At 42.1% G+C, this 25,438-nt stretch overlaps 1 protein-coding gene across 2 annotated transcripts in view; it reads right to left on the minus strand.

Moving 5' to 3' along the window:
* Positions 1 to 1,776: 1,776 nt before the first annotated feature.
* The window catches only part of bcas2 (BCAS2 pre-mRNA processing factor), a 49,524-nt gene continuing 25,862 nt past the window's right edge, over positions 1,777 to 25,438 (minus strand). Inside the window, exons 5-7 of one of the 2 annotated variants that reach the window (XM_073054073.1) lie at positions 15,655 to 15,705; positions 13,718 to 13,798; positions 1,777 to 2,303 (exon numbers count right to left, since the gene is read on the minus strand). In XM_073054073.1, the coding sequence (XP_072910174.1) occupies positions 2,177 to 2,303; positions 13,718 to 13,798; positions 15,655 to 15,705 (259 nt within the window). In that variant the 3' untranslated portion in view covers positions 1,777 to 2,176. The remainder of the gene's footprint in view (positions 2,304 to 13,717; positions 13,799 to 15,654; positions 15,706 to 25,438) is intronic. The other variant, XM_073054074.1, reaches the window with a different exon arrangement.

Consider the following 25,438-nt stretch of genomic DNA (forward strand, 5'->3'; position numbering starts at 1 on the left):
GTCTGTCCCAGCTTGAACATTTTGGAGAATATCATGCCCAACACTGATAATGAATAAACTAAACTCCGCAATCAATCCTGGATGAAGTCTTTTATTCATTCCCCTCATGACAAAATTTGCTGGCCGGTGGTGTAGTGGCATCCGCACCAGACTTCGAGGTGTGTGGTCCTGGGTTCATATCTGGCTGGTTCCTTGCATGCCTCTGGGTCCAACATATCATTGTCTGTAACTTCTGCCATCTGCAACGGGATCCCACCACCAAGCACATCTTTCCCTTCCCCCCCCCCCCGCTTTCCGCAGGGATTGCTCCCTATGCAACTCCCTTGTCCATTTGTTCCCCCCCATTCCTTCCCACCGATCTCCCTCCCAGCACTTACCCTAGTAAGTGGAACAAGTGCTACACCTGCCCTTACACTTCCTCCCTCCCCACCACTCAGGGACCCAGACAATCCTTCCAGATGAGGCGACACTTCACCTGTGAGTCAGCAAGTGTGATATACTGTGTCCGGTGCGGCCTTCTATATATTGGTGAGACCCGACGCAGACTGGGAGACCATTTCACAGAACACATACGCTCTGCCCGCCAGAGAAAGCAGGATCTCCCAGTGGCCACACATTTTAATTCCACGTCCCATTTTCATTCCGATATGTCTATCCATGGCCTCCTCTAATGTCAGGATGAAGCCACACTCAGGTTGGAGGAACAACACCTTATATTCCATCTGGGTAGCCTCCAACCTGATGGCATGAACATTGATTTCTCTAACTTCTGTTAATGCCCCCCTCCCCTTCTTTATTTATTTACTCCCCCCTCTTTTCTTTTCTCTCTCTGTCCCTCTCACAATCACTCCTTGCCTGTTCTCCATCTCCCTCTGGTGCTCCCCTCCCTCTTTCTTTCTCCCTAGGCCTCCCATCCAATGATTCTCTTCCTTCTCCAGTTCTGTATCCCTTTTGCCAATCAACTTTCCAGCTCTTAGCTTCATCCCTCCCCCTCCGGTCTTCCATCATTTTGGATTTCCCCCTCCCGCTTTCAAATCTCTTACTATCTCTTCTCTCAGTTAGTCCTGACGAAGGGTCTCGGCCCGAAACGTCGACTGTACTTCTTCCTATAGATGCTGCCTGGCCTGCTGTGTTCCACCAGCATTTTGTCTGTGTTGCTTGAATTTCCAACATCTGCAGATTTCCTCGTGTTTGCTTTCCATCCATGATGGGTTGAACATCGAGCTAGTAATCCAGCCTCATAAAAAAGACAAATGCTAAAGGAACAGCAAGGTTGCCCCCAATGTGCCACAAGATGTAGAGAGCAACAACATGACAAAATGTCACCATGTTGCCATGGTACTGAGGCAAAATTGAAGGCAATGCCAGCGTAGAGCCTATTGCAGACAATGGTCCCCATTTACTCTCATGCTATGTGTCACTGACTACAGCTCTCACCCAGTCAAACCCAAAAATAACTCCCAACCACATCACATTGCTCATCAGATCCCTGCTGAAAGGCAGAGACCCACATCTTGTCAGAGTCAAACTGACCCAGATAACAAAGCCTCCAGCACAACACAATTGAACCAGAGTTCAGTGCATTTGGTTTGACAGAACACAAGACCTGAACTGATTCCACCTAAATCCAATACATATTTACTCATGAAAACTCACAATGGTAGATAAGATGCCTCTGAAAGCATTTTAACGAAAGGACACTGTATGACTTTTCCCAGGCCAATAGCCATGTACTAAAAATATTGTTTATAAATAACCAGGCATTTAAGCTATTAGGATAGTAAAAACGAGCAATGTTCAGCATTTTATTCGAAATATTCAACTATAAAAATGTAATACAAATTCTATTAAGATTTTACTACAGATAATCCTGAGCAGTGACTGTTTTGGAAACCTCAGTTGGTATGTTGTTCAAAAAGGATAAATAACCCCAGCTGCTATAATGGACAGTAGGCAGTTACCTAATTCATGCGGAGGAGACAAAAATGAAATGTTTTGGGTTCACATTAACATTTAAGATTATAGAAAATTGTTCCACTCAATTCAAAACACACATGAAATACAAGCAAAAAAAATCCCATCTGTGTCATTATTGCAACTAGTGTATAAATAGGAACACAAGTCCATGTTGAAAACAACAAGCACTGAACAAAAAGGGTGACTAGTCCCTCTGTCATCAGAAGTCCTGTCGAATATTTTCTTTGTTCTCATCCCCTTGCTGTTGTTTCATCTTGTTTATTTCACCTTCAAGCTGGACAATTGCTCTCTCGATCTCGTAGTTCTTGCTGACTAATGCAACCCAGCTGAAACAGAACAGAGTGAACATCTGTTAATTGCCCAACTATTGAAAGTGAGATTTATTGCTACTGTTGGGAATATGGCTGACCACTCATTTGCTTACAGCATTCACTGCATCTGCTCAATAAAGGTACAGCATTGGCCATGATGAATTATTTTCCTAGTATCTGCATCCAACATTCTCAGTACTCGCAGAAGCAAATTAACTGTTTAAAACAATACATATACTCAAGGAATGCCAACATTTATGGGTTGCAGTATTTCCACACAAACATTAAGGTAGTGATTAACAGTAGACAGATTACTTGGCCACAGCAGTACTCAATACAATGGTGCCCATTTTCCTGGTTGTGTTCTGTCCTTCCCTACTCTACGGGACTTAAACGAGACAGAACCAGTGCTAATTCAGGACAAAACAGGGTGTAAAATTAGGACCTGGGAAATACACCTGACCTTCACAACACACTGCCAACAGACCCCTGGCAAACAGGGAGCTGATAAACTGAAGTACCAGCAACAATAGATAACAACCCTCACCGTTATTCAGTGAATCGTTTTTTTTAAACATTGTAAAATGTCCTGAGATCCTTTACTTAGTCGAAATTATCAGGAACTCAGGGTGCAGTGACGGTTAGACATCCATCCCATCAACATCCACCTTTAGTTTTATCATGTACTCTAATTTGTTTCAGTCCAAGCTATTTTTCATCCTCTGGTAATGAGTTCCATCTTCTCCAAGAAATATCTGCTTCTTTTCCAGTTAGATTTACAGCTCAACATTATTACCTTCATTATTTCCCTTTTTTGTTGATATTTTAATACCTCCCCTTCTGAATACATTAGCTCATGTAGTACCACCAGGATGTGAGTGAACTGACTGATGTTATTCTGATCGATGTTACCCAGTGCTGGATTGAGTATCAGAGAAATGAGTCTGCCAAAGTACTCCTTTAATTGCAGCTACTTTGATGTGCCAACTAACAAGTCATTGGCTCAGCTAGACCACTGTGCCAAGTTCTACCATGTCTTTTTGAATTGTGGGGACATTCTAAGATTTATCATTCAAAACGCATTTCTGCTACAGCACAATAGCAGACAGGATGCAACAATAATAACAGGGTGGTTTAAAATTAAGAGCCATACAATTAGCTATGTTCCCACTCTATAAGCTCAGGCTTCACTGCTACACAAAAACAAATCCTATCACTGAGAAATGCTGGAAATTAGCATGTTGCATTTAATTATGCTTATGGATACCACCCAGTACAGGACAAAAAAATTTGCATTCTCTAACCAAAATACTCAAACAGTTGATGTTGTGGGCCAAGACCCTTCATCAGGACTGGAAAGGAAGGAGCCAAAAGCCTGAAATGTCAACTGTTTATTCATTTCTGCAGATGCTATCTGACCTGCTGAGTTCCTCCAGCATTTTGTGTGTGTTCCTCTGGATTTCCTGCAGTATCTTGTTTTACCAAAATTTTCAAAGATTCATTTAATGTCAGAGAATGCACACAGTATACAACCTGAAATTTGTACACTTCAGACATCCACAAGAGACTCCACAGAATGAATGATAGAAACATCGAAGCACCAAAACCCCCCCTCGCCCACCCAACAGCAAAAGCATCAATCCCCACCTTCCCCCCAAATTGCGCCAGTGGAAACACTAACCCCCACCCCCCAAGCAACAGCAAAAGCCCTCAAAGAGACTTTGTGTTTACTCAATAAATAGACTAAGATTATTAAAGCCAGAGCTGTTCTGTTCTACTTCTGTCCAAGCCAGTACCTCTTACAGTTCCCAAATGCAAACAACCAGAAGGGGGCCTACGAATCCTTGCCATGCTCTGCTCTCACCCCTTCTCATCCCAGGCAGTGCAAGTAGCAGGGAGAGCCACTTTGATCCTTGCCTTCCTCCCCACCAGCCTCTGCATTCAGTGGATCATCTTTCACTGTTTCTGCCAACTTGAACAAGGTCCACTAAGACAGCTGCCCTTCCCCTTTCAGCAGTTTGAACATCAAGTTTTCCTCAATGAATACTAGACTACTATGGTACAAGAAAGATGCTATACGTTCTGTACAGATGCAGATAATCCAGTTGTAATCCTTTCCAATTGCACAATTAACAACCGCATCAATGCCAAGAATCCAGGCTGAGATGGGTAGAAATATAAGAATGAGAAGAATGAAAGCAATCAGACAGGAAAGTGGATTTGGGCTGAACATAGATCAGCTGTGGCCTCACTGAATGTAGAAAAAAAATTAAGGCATTGCCTGACTTACTCCTGCAGCCATCTTCCTTTTTTTTTAAACAAAGTGCAAGAAGTTTCCTAGACAGTCCTCCCTCAGTACCTTCCATCTCCTTTCCCCGGCTGCCTGTAATTCTACTTTCCCTTCCCACTTTCTTTATCTTCCAGTAGTCCAGCCATCCTTATCCTTTCCCCAACTGCTTATGATCCAACCACCATCCTTGTATCCTTTCTTATATTCAGCTATGTTAGTTCCATTCAATGCAACCATCCTGTCTCAGCCTGGGCTTCACTACTCATTCTCCACCCAGTTACAAATTTTACTCTCACCCTCCACTCATTACCTCCATCCTCAACATATTTGCTATTTGAAATCTGTTCTCCATCTAGTTCCATTAAAAGACATTAACCCCAAATCTCAACAGGTCCTCTCTTCAAATAGGAGCTTGAATCTGCAGAACATTTCAGGGGAGTTGCTTTGCCTAGGTTATGGCGACCACTAGGCCCTAGCCACAGTGTCACCTTGGACGCAGTGGCCTGTTGCAGCTGCTCAGGGGAGAGAGTAGGGGCCTCTGCCGGGCCTGCTGGGTTGGGAACTGGACCCTCCTGACAGTGCTGCACTTTGGTGTTCAGTGCAAGAACAAGCTGGACCAGGACAGTCATGGCACTCGGGGTCTTGGGCTATATATTTTTTTCCTTTGTGACTATATGTTTTTCTGAAATCGTACCCATATATTCTATTTGTGGTATGTCCTACTGCAGTGTGCTGTTGATAATGTGTTTTGTAACTTGGCCCCAGAGGAATATTATTTCATTTGGGCATATCCATGATAATTAAACTCAAACTTGATTATTTCCAGCTTCCTATTATTTTAGATTATCTTCATTTGCAGTGTTCTACTTTTGGATTACCCTCAGCATTTCAACAGTACCATCTCAACTGCTACTACTTGGGAGTCTAACTACTGGTACTCCTCTCCCAGTTTCTCACAACCCAACCACCCTTTCTCCATATGTTCAAAGTTCAAGTTCCAAGTAAATTAAGTACATTTACAGTACCGTGCAAAAGTCCTGTAAAGTGAAGATGCTTTCAAAAATAATGAAAAGCTTCTAAATATTAAAAAGAGCATTAACCGGAAAAAGCTAAATCAAATCAATATTTACTGTAACCACCCTTTGCCTTTAAAACTGCATCAACTTTCGTGCAGTTTTATAAGAAAATCAGCAGGTAGGTTATTCCAAGCATCTTGAAGAACTTGCCACAGTTCTTTTGCAGACTTTGGCTGTCTCGCTTGTTTCTGTCTCTCCAGGTAATGCCAGACAGTCTGGAAGATGTTGAGATCAGGGCTCTGTGGAGGCCATACCACCTGTTGCAGAACTCCTTGTTCTTCTTTTCACTTAAGACAGTTAAGATGGTATTGTGAGATGAGAATCTGCTTATACTTCTCAGCATTGAGGATTCCATTAATTTTGGCCAGATCACCAGCTCCACGTGCAGAAATGCAGCCCCAAACATGCAGGGAAGCTCTACTGTACTTCACTGTTGTCTGCAGACACTCATCCATGCAGCACTCTTCAGCTCTTCTATGGACTGACCAGCTGTCTCATGTTTGAGCCAAATATTTCAAATTTTGAACTGTCAGTTCAAGAGCTCTTGCTGCAATTTTTCAGCATCCCCACTTCCTGGGTTTTTGTGTGTAGGTGAGTCTCTTGACTTTGTTTCCATTTCGGAGGAATGGCTTTTTGGCAACAACTCTTCCATGAAGACCACTTCTGACGAGACCTTTCCTAACTATAGAGGTGCGTACCTGGATTCCAATGATTTCTGAGAGTTCAGACCCGATGGTAGTGCTGGGCTTCTCCTGATTTAGAAGGGATATCAGTTCAATGAATTTCTTGGTTGCTGCACCAGTTTCCGTGGCTGACCACTGCATTTCTGCTCCTCAGCCTTGCCCGTTTCTTTGAGATTCTCCAGTAGAGCTCAGACAGCACATCTGTCTGCCGCAAGATCTCTGTTTAGCAGAGACCTTGCTGAGGCACGATGACCACCTCATGGCTTGTTACTATGCTCACTCTTGCCATGGTGTAAGAATTGATGACTTGAAGGTTAAACTGGCACATCTGGTACACCCTCACCTTTTAGTGTTGTTGTCCTTCACCCAGTTTGATTCCTTCTACACCCATTTCTATTTCAATTAATCAGTTCAGTTCATTGTCATTGATCATTGGCACTTCTTTTTATTTGGGTTATACACTTAAAAGTAATCAAGTTTTTATTTGAAAAGTGGGGTAATGACATGGTTAAGATTTCTACTGCTAATGCTGTGGGGTACTTCATTTAGTAGCTTTCTGTAAGAGCAGTGTGCCCTGTTGGTAGAATGTTTTGGTTTCGGCTAAAGATAAGGGGCTATGATGTTCAACTTCGGAATGTTGTGTCAGCCAATCAAGATGATGGAATTGGGAGAAAGCGGTGGGAGATTCGTGATGGACACTGGGGGAGGGGGGGGGGGTCGTGGTCTTTTTGGTGGGAGATACAAAGACAGGATCACGAATGATGCCATGTACATATTAGACTGGTTTAACTGTAATGGGTCCTTCTATTTATTTCTTATTTTCTTTCTCTTAATAACTGTGATAAAGCTGAAGTTAGTAAGTACATTTTCTTTATAATTGTATGCTGTGTATGATCTGTTACTGTATTTCTTGCCAACTGATGATTGTGTATGAGCAGTATTTACACAAGATTCACTAAAATTAGGGTTCCGTTAATCAAAACACCCCAACTTTCCTGTTTGGTTGAACCCCAAATCATACTGACCCTAGACGTATATTGTTGATAAAACATGGCCTTCTCACCGCCGAGTCACGTGGCTGTTAGGAGAGCCGACTAACGGGTCAAGTCTGCACATGAGCCCTGTTTAGGTACTACAGTGCTCTATTAATATCATTTAATGAAACAGAAAAATTTCTCCATAACATTTAATTTTTTGGAAAATGAATGTTTGGAAATTTGCAATTTGTTCTTTTCTACTGATACACTAATGCTGAAAACAAAGAAAAAATAAACACCTGAAAACAAAGCTTATATAAAAACCTAGGGTGCCCAAGACTTTAGCACAGTACTGTATGTCACTATATACAACCCTGAGATTGGTTTTCTTGCAGGCATACTCAGTAAATCCAAGAACCATAATAGAATCAATGAAAGACTGCACCCAAAAGAAAGCACCAATGTGCAAAAGACAACAAACTATGCACATACAAAAACAAAAATTAATAAACAATAAATATCAAGAAGCTGACATGAAGAGTCATTGAAAGTGAGTCCATCGGTTGTGGGAACAGTTCAATGATAGGTCAAGTGAAGTTATCTCATTGGTTCAAGAGTCTGATGGTTGAGGGGTAATAACTGTTCCTGAACCTGGTGGTGTGAGTCCTGAGGCTCTTGCACGTTTCTCACAGTTGCCATCAAGAAGTTGTTGCATGTCTTGTGTGGTGAAGGTCCTTGGTGATGGATGCTGCTTTCCTGTAACACTACTCCATGTGGATGTGCTCAATGGTGGGGAAGGCTTTACCCATTACTTTTCCATTCAAGGGCATTGGTGTTTCCATACTAGGCTGTGATGCAGCCAGGCAATATACTCTACTACACATCTATACAAGTTCGTCAACATTTTATATGTCATAATGAATCCTCACAAACTCCTATGAAGCAGTGGCGCTGCTGTACTTTCTTTGTAATTGAACTTCCGTTCTGGGCCCATGATAGATCTTCTGAAATGATAACACCGAGGAATTTAAAGTTGCTGACCCTCTCCAGCTCTAATTCCCCAATGAGGACTGGCTCATGGACCTCCAGTACCCCCTCCTGAAGTCAATAATCAGCTCCTTGGTCTTGCTGACATTGAATGAGAGGCTTTTGTCCTGGCACCACTCAGCTAGATTTTCAATCTCCCACTATATGCTAATTCGTCACTACCTTTGATTAGGCCAACAACATGGATGTTGTCAGCAAACTTAAGTTGGCACTGGAGCAGTGCTTCACCTCATGTCGTAAGTATAAGCAAGTAGAGCAGGTGGTTAAACACATGGCCTGGTGGTACATCTATGCTCTGGAGATTATGGAGATGTTGTTGCCATACGTTCTGAGTATGCATGTGAAGAAATTGAGGATCCAATTGTTCAAGGAGGTATTAAGGCCTAGGTATTGAAGTTTACGGTTAGTTGTGAGGGTACGATAGTTTTAAATGCTGAGCTGTTGTCAATAAAGACTACATCTTTGCTATCCAGATGTTCCAGGATTGAGTGAAAGCCAATGAAATGCCATCTGCTGTGGACCTGTTGTGCCAGTAGGTAAATTGGAGTGGATTTAAATTGTACCTCAGGTAGGAATTGATGTTTTATCATCAACTTCTCAAAATACTTCTTCACAGTGGACGTAAATGACGCTGGACAATAGTAATTTAGGCAGGTTTCTACCTTCTTCTTAGGCACTGATATAACTGCAGCCTGCTTAAAGCTGGTGGATACGTTAGACTGCTGATAGGGAGGTTAAACATATCGTTGAATACTCCAGCCAACTGATCAGCACAGGTACCCTATCTAAGCCATGTATTTTCTGTGGGCTTACCCTCCTGAAGGTTCCTCCATGCTTTGATAGTCAAAAGCACAGAAGGCATTGAGTTCATCTGGAAGTAAAGCCTTGTTGTCACTCACATCACTTGATTCGATTTGTAAAATGTAACAGGATTTAAGCCCTGTCACAGCTAGCGAGCATCCTTCAGTGGTTCAAGTTTAATCCAGAATTGCCACTTCATCTGCAAGATGGTTTTCTGTTTATCATACCTGGACCTTTTGTTTCTTACTTGGTTGCCAGACTTGAATGCCACTGATCTGGCCCTCAGCAGATTGCAGATCTCATAGTTCATCCAGGGCTTCTGGTTGGGGAATTCTCTAAATGATTTTGTGGGGACACACTCATCTATGACTATTTTTATGAAGTCCGTGACAACCATGGTGTATTCATTCAGATCTTCTGATGAGTCCTTGAACACGGCCCAGTCAAACAGCTCGAAGCAATCCAGTAGCTGCTCCTCTACCTCCTGCGATCACCTTTTTGTTGTCCTAATCTCTGGAGCTTTGCTCCTTAGCCCCTGCCTCTACGCAGGTAAAACTGGTCTGATTTCTTGAAATGTGATGTGGGCATGGAACAACAGGTATTCCTCATCTTTAATTCGGCAGAGATTTCTTCTAACAAGACTGAATAAAGTCCCGACTATAATTTGAAACACACTGGGGTTGACAGTTTCTTGTTTGATGATGACAGCATTCAATATCTTTTGAGTGCCTGGTTACTCGAGTGTCAGCTTTTGGTGATATGTAAACTGCAGTCAGGATCACTGAGAAGGACTCTTTTGTTAAGTCGGAACTTAATCGTTAGATGCTCTAGATAGGGGGAACAAGAGTACGACAAAACCACCACATTGGAGCACCAGAAAGTTTATCATGAAACACCCCCCCCCCCCCCCACAACATTTTGCTTTCTCCAAATCAGTTCAGTCCAATCTGAGTATTGAAAAAACCCTGGGGTCTTACTGATGCATCAGTAATGTCTAGAGTGAGCCATGTCTCCGTGGAACACAATGCAGCAATTTCTCATTTCCCTCTGATACAGCAATCTTGCCCTTGGGTCCTCAATTCTGTTCTCCAGTAAATGAACATTTGCTAACAAGATGCTGGGTAGAGGGGTACCTCATTCCTCTGTTTTTCAACCTGGTTTGGAATTAACCATTCTTCTCTCACTTTTGACTGTGGCGATGTACCTTTGTCTGTTTAAAGGTGCCATACCTGCATGCTTGAGAGTTATGTCCACTGAGTATTCCAGAAGATCACAAAATTGGTAATTCATTAAGATGGTTCAAAAATACATTGCTTAAAGGGAAATTATATGCTGCAGATTTCAATGAGACTAATTCAAAAGAGATATATTTAGAAGTTTTGCAAGCAGCCTGCAGCATGTTGCCATGGTTCACTGGCGCCATCTTTGATCAATTATGATTTTGCCTATCCTCCTCCTTCCCATACATTCTAATGATTTAACCTTTGGCTCTATTTTCCCATTATATTGATCTGATCTTTTAAGTGGCTTTTTGGCTTGACTATCACCGTCCTGGCTCCGAGTTCATCAATCCAACTCCCCTCTCTGTTTGTTCCCTTTCCCCTTTGAACTAACCATCTGCTCTCCTTTTGATATTTCGTTTCCTCCCAATTCTCTGACCATATTCTTTAGTTCTTTAATTCAATTCGCCTCTTCCTCCCCACTTTTTCCATTTATCTTGCTATCATCAGTTCCTCTCATTTTAACCACCCTGTCCTCATTCTTTGATCTAACCATCTTGTCCCAGTTCCCAATAATTTAATTACTGCCTCATTTCTTTTGATCTTTTCTTTTTCCTTCTCCTACTTTCTTTTAAATCAGCAGCTTCACAGTTTGTTTTAATCTGTCGTACCGCTCCCTTCCTTTCCGCTCTGGAACCACTCCACTTGTCCTGACCGTTCAGACAATCACATTATTCCATTTCTGTGTGTTAGAATCTGCCACCTTACTGCAGTTGGTCAGCACATTCCGTGCTGGTGCACAGCACACATGGCCCATGAGCCAGTCTTTCCAAACTGGTAATTCAGTGACAAGCTAATTGATTTGCTTTTCATATATGTGATCTTTATGGGTTAGATTTCTGCATTCATTTCCAAAGTAAATAAAAGATACTTTGAGCAGAAGAAAGGCTACTTTACAATACAAAGACAGATTTTTTTTTGTTCCACTACTAAATATATTACTTACACTTCTCTACAATTATACAAGTATTCATCCTCAAGGAAATCAAGTTTTCAATTTACGTTTACTGAAGCATTCCAAATTTAATACTACTGGAGGTGGCAGAAATTTCGGAGAATTACGTGCTGGACGCGGAGACGGGTGGGGTGGTAGGTGAAGACTCCCACCACCCCACTAGCCTTCACATCCAGCACATAATTCTCCAAATTTTTCGCCACCTCCAACTGGATCCCACCACCAAGCACATCTTTCCCTCTATCCTATAATTCCTGCTTTCCACAAAGATCGCTCCCTATGCGACACCCTTGTCCATTCGTCTCTCCCCACTGATCTCCCTCCCAGCACTTACTCTTGCAAGCAGAACAAGTGCTACACCTGTCCCTACACCTCTTCACTCCAGGTGAGGCAACAGTTCACCTGTTAGTCTGTTGGGGTTATATACTGTGTTTGGTGCTCCTAGCGTGGCCTCCTGTACACTGGTGAGACCAGTGTACACTGGGAGACTGCTTCGCTGCCGAGCATCTATGTCAGTCTGCAGAACAAAGGTGGATATCTCAGTGGCCACCCATTCTAATTCCACTTCCCATTCCCCTATGTCCACCCACGGCCTCTTTCACTGTTGTGATAAGGAAACACCTAGGTTGGAGGAACAACACCTTATATTCCATCTGGGTAGCCTTCAACCTGATGGCATGAACATCGATTTATCAAACTTCCAGTAATGCCTCCCCCACGACCCCATCCTGCTTCACCATTTCCCATCCTCTTTTCCCTCTCTCATGTTACCTTCTTGCCCGTCCATCACCTCCCTCGGGTGCTACTTCCCCCTTTTTCTTTCTTCCATGGCCTTCTGTCTCTTTCACCAATAAACTTAGTCTTTGATTCACCCCTACCCCCTCAAAGTTTTACCTATCGCCTGGTGTTTCTCTCTTCCTTCCCCCTACCTTTCAAATCTACTCCTCAACTTTTTTTCATCAGTTCTGCCAAAGGGTTTTGGCTCAAAACGTTGACTAATTTTTTCTATGGATACTGCTGAGTTCCTCCAGCATTTTGTGTGTTGCTCAGATTTCCAGCATCTGCATATTTTCTTGTTTGTTAACTGCTATTCTGTCCAGCAGCACACATCCAGCACGACAACCGCCCCCTCCTAAACCTCAGACTCACAAAATTCAGGAAATAAAATGTGCAAACTCAATTAGGACACAGATGCATGGCCTTCAACAACAAATTGCCTGGGAAATAATTGCAAATTAGTAAGCCTCAGCTCCTGTTTTTCTGCAATTGGATGGTTCTTTCATGGTGCCTCACCCTCCATTTATTCATTTATATGTCCATTTTTCTTCATGATTACATGTGATGGTTATCTAAGAATCACAAACTTCAAATTGATCTGCAAATATGGTAAATTACATAACTCAGCTGAGGACCACAGTCAGATTTCCTTGCCTTGGTTTGATCTGATGCCATGAGGTTTTGTAGGAGCCAGTCAATTTTGAGAAGACTTGAGGGCCATCTCTTCCCAACAGTGTACCATTGTACCCCCACTTCTGGAAGTCTGTCCTTTGATGGACCAGTGTGGGTTATAGGCTGAAAGTCACGATGTTGTTACTGTAATTGTCAGAGTTTCTTTCAGCGTTTGTGGAACGGCACTTTAAATTATATAAAAGTCATGCTGGCTGAGTTGGCTTTATATTTTCTCACACTGGATGAACCACTCAGCGTTGCAGTCAGGTTTTGTTTTAGGTTTTCTACAAATGAATGGCTTTTCAAGCAAATACAAACTATAAGCATCTTTCTAACTGCTGTGGGTCTGAAGGAAGAAATAGAACATTCCAAACAAGAACAGTTGATTTTCTTCCCCAATGTGAAGCAAACATGTTTTTTTCTTTTAAAAAAGGCACTTGGTTGTTCTGTCCTCACCACTGCTGAGACTAACATTTTGTTCCAGATTATAACCACATTTATGTTCTCCAGATGCCACGATGGGAACTGAATTCATCTTCAGATAAATCCAGGGTGCTATTAGTATTGTTTTGCACGTTTACATTTAACAGACAGCCATGTTGGAGGAATTCATTCATCAGCTCCATCAGGGGCACAGTATGTTTGCTGTATGAAAGGGATATGCACGCAGTGTTACTTTTTTTTCCCTCGAGTCAGTTGATCATGCACAAATCTTGACAGTGGAATCAGATTTATATTCACACTGGCACTATTTTGAACTGAGAAATAAGCAAACTTGCAAAACTATGTCAAGATGTACAAGTTGGTAAATGTACCCCTCAGCCTTTCAATAAGTACAGCAAATTCTACAATCCAACATCATTTCACTCACTTGGATTCCATTTCTCGAAGTTTACTGCCAGCAGCAAGCTGGTCGTTTTTCCTCAGCCAGTTTAGGTCTTGAATTTGTTTTCTGAATCAAACAAAATTGTGTACACAAAATTAGGAAATTGATAATGTTGATTAAAAAAATTGTTCCTCAAAAATGGAACTGAGAAACAGAGGATTTTAATTTTTGATTACCATTTAATGACATTAGGAAAAAGTGCTTGACATGACACTGGCCTATAATCCCTTCCACATAATACATTGAGGTGACACTCAGCATTTATGCTCAGATGGAATCAATAGGCAAGGTGATGAGACACTGGAGATCACCTGCTGACCTGCACCTTCAGTATAGAAGAGGGGGAAAAATAAATGTACAAGTTGGAAGGAAAAAATCCAACACTTTAAGATATTACTCCCATAAATTATTAACTTCACAAAAAAATTATAAATAAATTCTTTTTCCCAGATACTGGGGCCACAAGGTGCTTTAGAAAATCTGCCAAAAAATGCATGCAGTTTGCAGACTAGACATCCAACCAGTACAGAAAACAACACAAAAATAAATCAGGAGAAAGTACTTCCTCACTGCTGAAACAAGTCAGATCAATCTCTGCCAAACCACTACAGGAGTGCAATAGACATAGCAAACACTGGACGAGCTCAGCAAGTCAGGCACCATCTGTGTAGAGAAATAACCAGTCGACGTTGTGGGCCAGGAACTTTCATCAGGATTGGATAGGAAGGGGGCAGAAGCTAGAATAAGATGGTAGGGAGAGAGGAAGGAGGACAGGCTGGCAGGTGATAGATGAAACCAGATGAGGGGAAGGGTGGGATGAAGTAGGAAGCTGGGAGATGATAGGTGGAGAAACTAAAGCACTAAAGAAGGAATCTCATAGAGGACTGGCAGTACACTCAATAGTTTAAATTTCACAACTTAAGCAAGTTTCAAACACTTCCTTCTAGTCCACTAATTGTTTATTTGCCATGCTGAATTTAAGAATTTACTGTGCACATATATAAAGGAAATTCAATACAAAAACGCAACTTTGTATTGAAATATATTTCAGAGTTCACATTCAAAACCAAACATTTCAGCTTTGCAAAGGTTTTAAAAATGTATTATTCTGCTTGATATCGTCCAGCCCCATTCTGAATTATGATCCCAATTCTCCAAGCAACTTTATCAGCAATGAACAACATACATAATTCGGTGCTTAGTTACAGAAAAATAATAAGCAAAAAACTGCATATAGAACACAATAATATGTTTAACACTCCTAAAGCTAAGCATTCTCCCAATCATTTTTCCAAGGAACACATGGCAATATTTCATGCAACACACCCGAGAAGCAGAAGCAGTAAAACATTCTGGAGCATTTAACTATCATAACATGACGGTTTTTGATAAGATCATTCAGATTAAATGTGCACTACAAACAGCAGCACACAGAAAATGCTGGATGAACTCAGGTCGGGGAGCATCTATGGAAGGGAATGTACAGTTGACAATTTGGGCCAAGACCCTTCATAAAGTCTCAGCCCAAAATGTTAACTGTTCATTTCCCTCCACAGATGCTACCCGACCTGCTGAGTTCCTCCAGCAATGAGTGCATTGCTCAAGATCTCCAGCAACTGCAGAATCTCATGTCTCTAGTTAAACCATTGAAAAATTTAAACTTTTATGATAGTGATCTGTCTCACTAACGCTACAATCAGATGGCTGAAGCCAGAAGTTCTAAAAATTTGTACATGCTAAGAATTGTTGTGGATAGATCTACTGTCTCAAGAGTAGATATCTTCTATCCATAAACCCAAGGGTAAACAGCCATTCAGCATCTCCTTCAACTGGACCAACAATTTACACAGGAGTAACAATCACCAGACAGACAAAAACCACATGTAAAAATTGGCACAACAGCAAAACTCCAAAATACTAACCTTAGTCTCTGCAGCTCCTTCTGAGCACTTTCAATCATCTGTACCAGATTGCTAATGACAAGGGAAAAAGGAAAGGTGAAAAAGAAATTTTAAAACGCTTGTAAAATTATTATTTGGTTACCAACTAATCTGTTATGAATTGGATGAACAAATTTCCTCCAACTTCATTGACTTAATGCTTTGCCAGCTTGTGTACCACTCATCTCCATTTTTGGCACTGTTTCTGCTTATCTACTGTTGAACTTTCATCTTAGTCATAGGTACCACTAGCCTCGGGTATTCCTACATTTTTGTGTCTGGCCTCATAGGAAAATTACCTTTCTGAAATCCCGAGTGTTTGTAAGCCAGCTGACCAGGCAGTAACTGCTATACACCTTTTCACATACTGGACCAGTTTCCATGCTTGCATCATGGGTAGGAGCCTGTGTAGCATTCAAGATATCTTCAAGGAGCAGTGCCTCAAAAAGATGATGTCCATCATTAAGGAACCCCACTACCCAGGACATGCCCTCTTCTCACTGTTACCATCAGCAACTCAGGAACAACGTCTTTCCCTCTGCCCTTCAATTTCTGAATGAACATTGAAACCATGAACACTACCTCACTACTTTTTATTATTTATGTTTTTGCATTACTTGATATCCATACACTTACTGTAATTCAGTTTTCTTCCCTATATTATCATGTATTGCATTGTATTGCTGCTGCAAAATTGACAAATTTCATGACATATGCTGGTCATATTAAACCTGATTCTGATGCAATAGTCTGGAAAATATGCTAGCCTAGCATAGAAATTCTCAGCCTTCCAGGTTTTCTGAATTTTATGGTACATCTTACTTGAGCTCAATAAAAGTTCTGCTGCACGTATTCTAATTTGTACCATCCTGCTCAATTATCCCTTTGCTCACTAACCTATATCGTGGCTCCCAGTCGAGCAACACTAATATTCTCGCATAGTCTTTGAAACCACTTCATAGTCTTAATCAAACACCCAGACAATGAACTAATTCTGAAAACTTCAAGCCCTTCAGCTGTTTCCACTCAAAGATTGCTCAGTTCTGGTCACCTCACTACAGGAAGGACGTGGAAGCCATAGAAAGGGTGCAGAGGAGATTTACAAGGATGTTGCCTGGATTGGGGAGCATGCCTTATGAGAATAGGTTGAGTGAACTTGGCCTTTTTCCCTTGGAACGACGGATGATGACAGGTGACCTGATAGAGATGTATAAGATAATGAGAGGCATTGATTCAGTCAGAGGCTTTTTCCCAGGGCTGAAATGGTTGCCACAAGAGGACACAGGTTTAAGGTGCTGGGGAGTAGGTACAGAGGAGATGTCGGGGTAAGTTGTTTTACTCAGAGAGTAGTGAGTGAGTGGAATGGGCTGCCGGCAACGGTGGTGGAGGCAGATACGATAGGGTCTTTTAAGAGACTTTTGGATAGGTACATGGAGCTGAGAAAAATAGAGGGCTATGGCTAAGCCTAGTAATTTCTGAGGTAGGGACATGTTCGGCACAACTTCGTGGGCCAAAGGGCCTATATTGTGCAGTTGGTTTTCTATGTTTCTATTTCTTTGTTGGCTCCCAATTTTTTTTATCAGCCCAGAATGAAGCCATCCCTTAAGTGGCACATTCCCAAGGTTTGAATCTCCTTCCCTAAACATATTTGCCTTTCTTTTATAAGACATTCTTCAGAATCTTCGTTGCAACAGATCAGATATCTCATTTTGTAGCTTAGGTATCGAATTTTGGAAATTCAATATAGAGATTGGATCACGTTTGGTTACGTCTCTGAGTGAGTCTGCAAAAAGTCCATCTGGTTCACACAATGAATTACAATGGTTACCCGAGGGCAATAAAACCTCTGAACACAATAGTGCAACAAGAAATGGAATGGGATCATTTAATTTTGTGTAGTGGTTTGTGCATCACTATTACAGTTTGCGGCATGGAAATTCGAATGTCAACTCCAACGCTGTCTGTAAGCAGTCTGTGTTCTCCCTGTGACTGTGTGGGTTTCCTCCAGGTGCTCTGGTCACCAACACCCCCCCCCCCCCCCCAGTCAAAAGATGTGCTAGTTAGTAGGTTAACCGGTCATTTTCAAGTGTCTTGTGATTAAGCTAGGATGAAATGTGGGTTGCTGGGTGGTGTGGCACATTGTGCCAGAAGGACCTACTCCAAGCTGTATCTCTAAATAAATGTAGATTAAATTGCAGCAATCCCATCACTGAATGGGAATCTTGTGTCTAAAATTCAGTTCACTGAATAGCTAAAAAAAAATGTACAACTAATAATCTTAAATAACATTTGAGAGACGAGAAAAAGCATAAGGGTTATTAATCACATGAAAATGTGATTATTTTACTTCAAAACTGAATACCACTCAACGCCAGATAGCTCCTCTCTCATCCAAGAATATCCTTAGCTCCAACTTGAAACAGAACCTATTACAACAGAAAATAAATATTCCTAATTTTGTCTGTGAACAACTTTTTTTGGGCTGAAGCTAAAACAGGAAGTGCTCAGCAGGTCAGAAAGCACTCATGGAGAATCAAACAAAAAAAATGTTTCAGGTCAGTATCCTGTCATGAGAACTGGGAAAAGTTGGAGGATAAACTGGTTCATCTAATTGAGAGCTGTCGCAACAACAACCTTGCACTCAGTGTTAGCAGGAACAAGTAATTTACTGTGGACTTCAGAAAGGAGAAGTTCAAGGGATCAGCAGTGGAAGGGCAAGCAGTTTAAAGTTCCTGGGTCCAACACATTGATGCAATTGCAAAGAAGGCACAAGACTGACTACATTTTATTAGGAGTCTGAAGAAACTTGATATGTCACCAAAAACTCTTTCAAATTTCTACAGATGTACCGTGGAGAGCACTCTGGTTGCATCACCATCTGTTATTGGGGGCCGCTGCACAGGATCGGAAAACATAAACACTGCCAGCTCCATCATGGGCACTAGCCACCTCAGCATCCAGGACACCTTCAATAGGTGATGTCTCAAGGTGGCAGCATCCATCATTAAGGGTACCCCCCCCCCCCCCCCACAATCACCCAGGACCATAAGGCCATAAGACATAGGAGCAGAAGTCAGCCATTCAGCCCATTGAGTCTGCTCCGCCATTTTATCATGAGCTGATCCATTCTCCCATTTAGTCCCAATCCCCCGCCTTCTCACCATAACCTTTGATGCCCTGGCTATTCAGATACCCATCAATCTCTGCCTTAAATACACCCAATGACTTGGACTCCACTGCCGCCCATGGCAACAAATTCCATCGATTCACCACCCTCAGGCTAAAAAAACTTCTTCGCATCTCTGTTCTGAAAGGGCGCCCTTCAATCCTTAATTCATGTCCTCTCGTACTAGATTCCCCCACCATGGGAAACAAATTTGCCACATCCACTCTATCCATGCCTTTTAACATTTGAAATGTTTCTATGAGGTCCCCCACATTCTTCTAAACTCCAAGGAGTACAGTCCAAGAGTGGTCAAACGTTCCTCATATGTTAACCCTCTCATTCCCGGAATCATTCTAGTGAATCTTCTCTGAACCCTCTCCAACATCAGCACATCCTTTCTTAAATAAGGAGCCCAAAACTGCACACAGTATTCCAAGTGAGGTCCTACCAGTGCCTTATAGAGCTTTTATATTTTATTCCTCTAGAAATGAATGCCAACATTGCATTCGCCTTCTTCACCACCAACTCAACCTTAAAAGTATCCTGCACGAGGACTCCCAAGTCCCGCTGCATCTCAGAACTTTGAATTCTCTCCCCACTTAAATAATAGTCTGCCCGTTTATTTCTTCTACCAAAGTGCATGACCATACACTTTCCAACATTGTATTTCGTTTGCCACTTCTTTGCCCATTCTCCCAATCTATCCAAGTCTCCCTGCAGACTCCCTGTTTCCTCAGCACTACCGGCCCCTCCACCTATCTTTGTATCATCAGCAAACTTAGCCACAAAGCTATCTATTCCATAATCCAAATTGTTGATATACAACGTAAAAAGAAGCGGCCCCAATACGGACCCCTGTGGAACACCACTGGTAACCAGCAGCCAAGCAGAATGGGATCCCCTTATTCCCACTCTGTTTCCTGGCAATCAGCCAATGCTCAATGCATGTATGTAACTTTCCCATAATTCCATGGGCTCTCATCTTGTTTAGCAGCCTCATGTGCAGCACCTTGTCAAAGACCTTCTGAAAATCCAAATACACAACATCCACCTCATCTCCCTTGTCTAGCCTACTTGTAATTTCCTCAAAAAATTGCAACAGGTTTGCCAGGCAGGATTTTCCTTTAAGGAAACCATGCTGAGTTCAGCCTATCTTGTCATATGCCTCCAAGTACTCTGTAACCTCATCCTTGACAATTGACTCCAACAACTTCCCAACCGCTGATGTCAAGCTAACAGGTCTATAATTTCCTTTTTGTTTCCTTGCCCCCTTCTTAAATAGCAGAGTGACATTTGCAATCTTCCAGTCCTCTGGAACGATGCCAGAATCTATTGACTTTTGAAAGATCATTGCTAATGCCTCTGCAATCTCCACAGCTACTTCCTTCAGAACACGAGGGTGCATTACATCTGGTCCGGGAGATTTATCTACCCTTAGACCATTCAGCTTCCTGAGTACTTTCTCTGTCGTAATTGTGACTGCGCACCCTTGAGTGTCCGGTATACTGCTGTCTTCCTCAGTGAGCATATGCAAAATACTTGTTCAGTTCCTCCGCCATCTCCTTATCTCCCATTACAATTTCTCCAGCATCATTTTCTATTGGTCCTATATCTACTCTCAACTGTCCTTTACTCTTTATATACTTGAAAAAGCTTTTAGTACCCTTTTTGGTATTATTTGCTAGCTTCCTTTCATAGTTCATCTTTTCCTTCTTAATGACCTTCTTACTTTCCTTTTGTAGACTTTTAAAAACTTCCCAATCCTCTGTCTTCCCACTAATTTTTGCTTCCTTGCATGCCCTCTCCTTTGCTTTTACTTTGGCTTTGACTTCTCTTGTCAGCCATGGTTGCATCTTTTTTCCATTCGAAAGTTTCTTCATTTTTTGGAATATATCTGTCTTGCACCTCCCTCACTTCTCGCATAAACTCCAGCCACTGCTGCTCTACCGTCCTTCCCGCTAGTGTCCCTTTCCAGTCAACTTTGGCCAGTTCCTCTCTCATGCCACTGTAATTTCCATTACTCCACTGAAATACCGACACATTGGATTTTGGCTTCTCTTTCTCAAATTTCACAGTGAGCTCAATCATGTTACGATCACTGCCTCCTAAGGGTTCCTTCATCTCTATCTCTCTAATCACCTCTGGTTCATTAAACGATACCCAATCCAGTACAGCCGATCCCCTAGTAGGCTCAACAACAAGCTGCTCTAAAAAGCCATCTCATAGACATTCTACAGATTCTCTCTCTTGAGATCTAGTGTCGACCTGATTTTCCCAATCCACTCGCATGTTAAAATCACCAATAATTATCATAACACTGCCCTTCTGGCAAGCCTTTTCAAATTCCTCTTGTAATTTGTAGTCCACATCACTGCAGCTGTTTGGAGGCCTGTAGGTAACTGCCATCAGGGTCCTTCTACCCCTGCGATTTCTTAGCTCAACCCATAAAGATTCTGTACCTTCCGATCCTATGTCAACTCTTCCGACTGATTTAATATCATTTCTTACCAATAAAGCCACACCACCCCCTCTGCCTACCTACCTATCCTTCTGATACACTGTGTATCCTTGGACGTTCACCACAACATCATACCTGCCAATCTGTAGTTGTACAACAAGATCATCCACCTTATTCCTTATGCTGCGTGCATTTAAGTATAACACCTTAAGACCAGTATTTGGTACTTCTTGCTTTGATTGCACTGCAACTCATCCCAATGGCTGAAAATTTGCCCCATCACCTGCCTATCCTTCCTGACATCTTTACTGCTCACTATCTTAGATTTACTTCTGTTTTCCCCCTCCTCCGCTCTATCATTCCAGTTCCCATCCCCCTGCCAAATTAGTTTAAACCCCCCCCCCCCCCCCAACAGCTCGATTAAACCTTCCCGCCACGGTATTGGTCCCCTTTGGGTTCAGTTGTAACCCGTCCTTTTTGAACAGGTCATACTTCCCCCAGAAGAGATCCCAATGATCCAAGAATCTGAAGCCCTGCCCCCTGCACCAGTCTCTCAGCTACGCATTCATCTGCCTGATCCTACTATTCTTGCCCTCGCTAGCACGTGACACAGGTAGCAATCCTGAGATTACTACCCTGGAGGTCCTGCTTCTCAGCTTCCTTCCTAACTCCTGGAAATCTCTCTTCAGGACCTCCTCCCTTTTCCTATCTATGTCATTGGTACCAACATGTACCAAGACAGCCGGCTGCTCACACCCTCCCTTCAGAATATTCTGGACCCAATCCGAGACATCCCGTATCCTGGCACCTGGGAGGCAACACACCATGCGGGTATCTCTATCAGGCTCACAGAATCTCCTGTCTGTTCCCCTGACTATGGAATCCCCTATGACTACTGCATTCCTCTTCTCCCTCCTTCTCTCCTGCACAACAGCACCAGGCTCAGTGCCAGAGACCCGGTCACCGTGGACGTCCCCTGTCAGGTCATCCCCCTCAACAGTTTCCAAATCAATGTACTTGTTGCTGAGGGGGGGGGGGGGGGGGGCAGCCACAGGGGGTGCTCTCCACTATCCGGGCATTTCCCTTCTCTCTCCTGACAGTCACCCAGTTTTCTGACCCCTGTAGCCTAGGGATGACTACCTCCCTGTAGCTCCTGTCTATCACCTCTTCACTTTCCCTAATAAGCAGTAGGTCATCAAGCTGCAGCTCCAGATCCCTAACACGGTCTCTGAGGAGCTGCATCTCTGTGCACCTGGCGCAGAAGTGGCCACCAAGGAGGCTGGAGGTCTCCCAGGATTCCCACATCTGACACCCTGAACAAAGCTTCCTAATTCTACAGGAATGAAACAAGGAAAAATAGGTCTACACACCCACTTACCTTGCCAAACACATTAACTTTTTAAACTGTTAGCTCGTACCATTAACTGTGTGAGTCCTGCTGTTCCTCCGTCTGTCTGGGCCGATTCGTCAAGGGGAAAAAAAAAGAGTTGGTGCCTCGCCTCTTCCCGTTACCCGCCTACACCTGTTGAGCCAAGGCCCTATACCCTGCTGCCCACTGTATAGGGTGGTCTTCTTTTTAAACTCTCCGCGCTGTCCTGTCTACATCAAGTGCCTGCGCAGTCTCGCCGTTCTTGTACTCAAAGAAGCTTTTTAAAAAAACTGCCTTCCTTCACAACTTAGCTCGCATGCCTCCCTTCTTGCCTGGATCCAAAAAATACCCTCTTCCCATTGCTACATCAAGGAGGCGGTACAGGAGCCTTGAGACACACACTCAACGTTTCAGGTACGGCTTCTTTCCCCTCTGACATCAAATTTCTGAATGGACAATGAAACCATGAACACTATACCTCAGTATTTTTGTTCTCTTTTTACTTAATTTTACTCACTTAATTTAATTTTATATTATATATTTCTTATTGCAATTTATAGCTTTAAAAAATATTGTATACTGCTATGTGCTGCTGCAGCTAACTAACTGGTGCTGATATTAAACCCGATTCTGATAAACAGATACAGAGAAAGAGATGGGACTGAGAAAACAAAGGAAAAGATCTGTGACAGAATGTGAAAAGACAATGTTTTATACAAAAAGGAAATAATTGTACAAGAAGAAAAAACACAAATGTAGAAAAATGACAAAATTACCAAAAGAATATGGAAGGAATCTGCAATAAAAATAATGGAAATGCTTATTGTCCATAATGGTGGAGGTCAATTATTCAGCCTAAAACAATTACATCTGGTCCTCTGTACTAAGCTTCCTTTAAAACCATGCAAGAGACAGGAGGAAAATGAGAACAGGCATGAAATGGAGAATTAAAATGCTTGCTGACTGGAAGCCTAGCATGCTTACTGACTGAAGGGACAGTAACATTCTGGAAAGTGGTCACACAATCTGCTTGGTCTCCAGTGTGGAGTAAACCACATCACAACTGGTGAATAGTATACACCAAGTTCAAAGAAGTGCAAGTAAACTGTTGCATTAAGTGAAACAAGTGCTTCTGGAGGTGGGAAGAAAGGAAATAAAAATCACAGCCACAGTGGATTCCTGTTAATTGGGGCATCAGTTAATCAGAGCAGCCACTTATTTGGGACAAGTCTTAAAGAACAAAAACGAATTGAGAAAATAGCCGGGATTTCCTTTGTTTAATTGGGACACTATGCTTGCTGCTTAACTAGAACAGGAGACTGTTGCCAAATAGCTTCTAACTAGCGTCAGTCATGTGCACTTGTGCGGCCATTAGGCACTACCAGTGTGCTTAGAGCTAAGTTTTTAAATAATGACAGTTGCACGTGTTTGTGTTCAAAAGCAGTGAGTTTTTCACTGATAGTTGGTGTGAAATAAGCAAGACGACAATTTAGGGGGGGGCGTCGTGTGATGACGTAGGGTCGAGACGTTGGGAATCCAGCTCCCTCGTAAAAGGTAATGAAATAGGGTTTAAATGAAGAAGAGTTAATAAATACTTACTAGAAACTATTTATAAGCAACTCAGGATTATTTTTGGATATGGCTCCTAAACTGAAACAGAAGAAAGCTACTACTTTGAAGACCGTGCAAGTCGGCAGGGAAAAAGGACTAATCGGCTTGACGAAGCCTCAGACTTAAGTTGGATCTCCACCCAGCGAAGTGCATGGCACTTCTGATGATGCGGGACAGGAAGTTGCAGCAATGTCGGCGGTCTCTAAGAAGAAACGGCAAGAACAACGCATGCGCGAAGAAACAAGTATGCATGAACAGATATTAACAAAACTACAAATCCCAACTACGGCTGGAAGTGAAATTGGAAGTGAATCGGAAGTGGAATCAGACTCTTTGGGAAATACAGAGGATGAAGAAGAGGAAAAGAAGCAAGAGATTAAAGGAGACATAAGAGATATCCTGATATATATGATGAATGAATTAAAAGCTATAAGAACAGATATAAGAAGGATGCAGAATACACTCGATAATGTGGTGGAAAAACAAAAGAAGATGGATAATAAAGTTAAAGAGATGGAAGTAAAAATGGAAGAAAACACTGAAAGAATAGATAAGATAGAAGACAATAATCTTGCTTGGACAATAGAAAGAAAACGGATGTTGGAAAAAATAGATGCGCTTGAAAACTCTAGTAGACAAAATAATATTAAAATTGTTGGTCTTATGGAAGGTACAGTGGGAGAAAATCCAATAAAATTCTTTCAAGAATGGATTCCGAAAATTTTGGAAATGAAAGAAGGAAGCCAAGTAATTGAAATTGAAAGAGCACACAGAGCTTTAAGACCAAGACCTCAACAAGATCAAAATCTAAGATCAATTTTGATATAATGCTTAAGGTACCAAGATAAAGAAATGATCTTGAAGGCAGCTACTCAAGATGCTAAAAAGAGAAATGGGCCATTGATAATAGAAGGGAAAAGAGTTTTTTTTTTATCCAGACATAAGTTACGATCTTCTGAAGAGGCGGAAGGAATTTAATCCAGTGAAAAAATCTTTATGGGAAAAGGGCTATAAAGTTTTATTGAGCTACCCAACAAAATTGATAATTTTCCTGGATAACGAAGAAAGAAGATTTTTCGTTGACTACCGGAAAGCGGAGAAATTTGTACAAGAATTACCTGATGTCCACGAAGAGGAGTAAAGAATTATAGAAATGAAGTGG

Source organism: Hemitrygon akajei, chromosome 8 (genome assembly GCF_048418815.1).
Source record: "Hemitrygon akajei chromosome 8, sHemAka1.3, whole genome shotgun sequence".
Lineage (NCBI taxonomy): Eukaryota > Metazoa > Chordata > Chondrichthyes > Myliobatiformes > Dasyatidae > Hemitrygon > Hemitrygon akajei.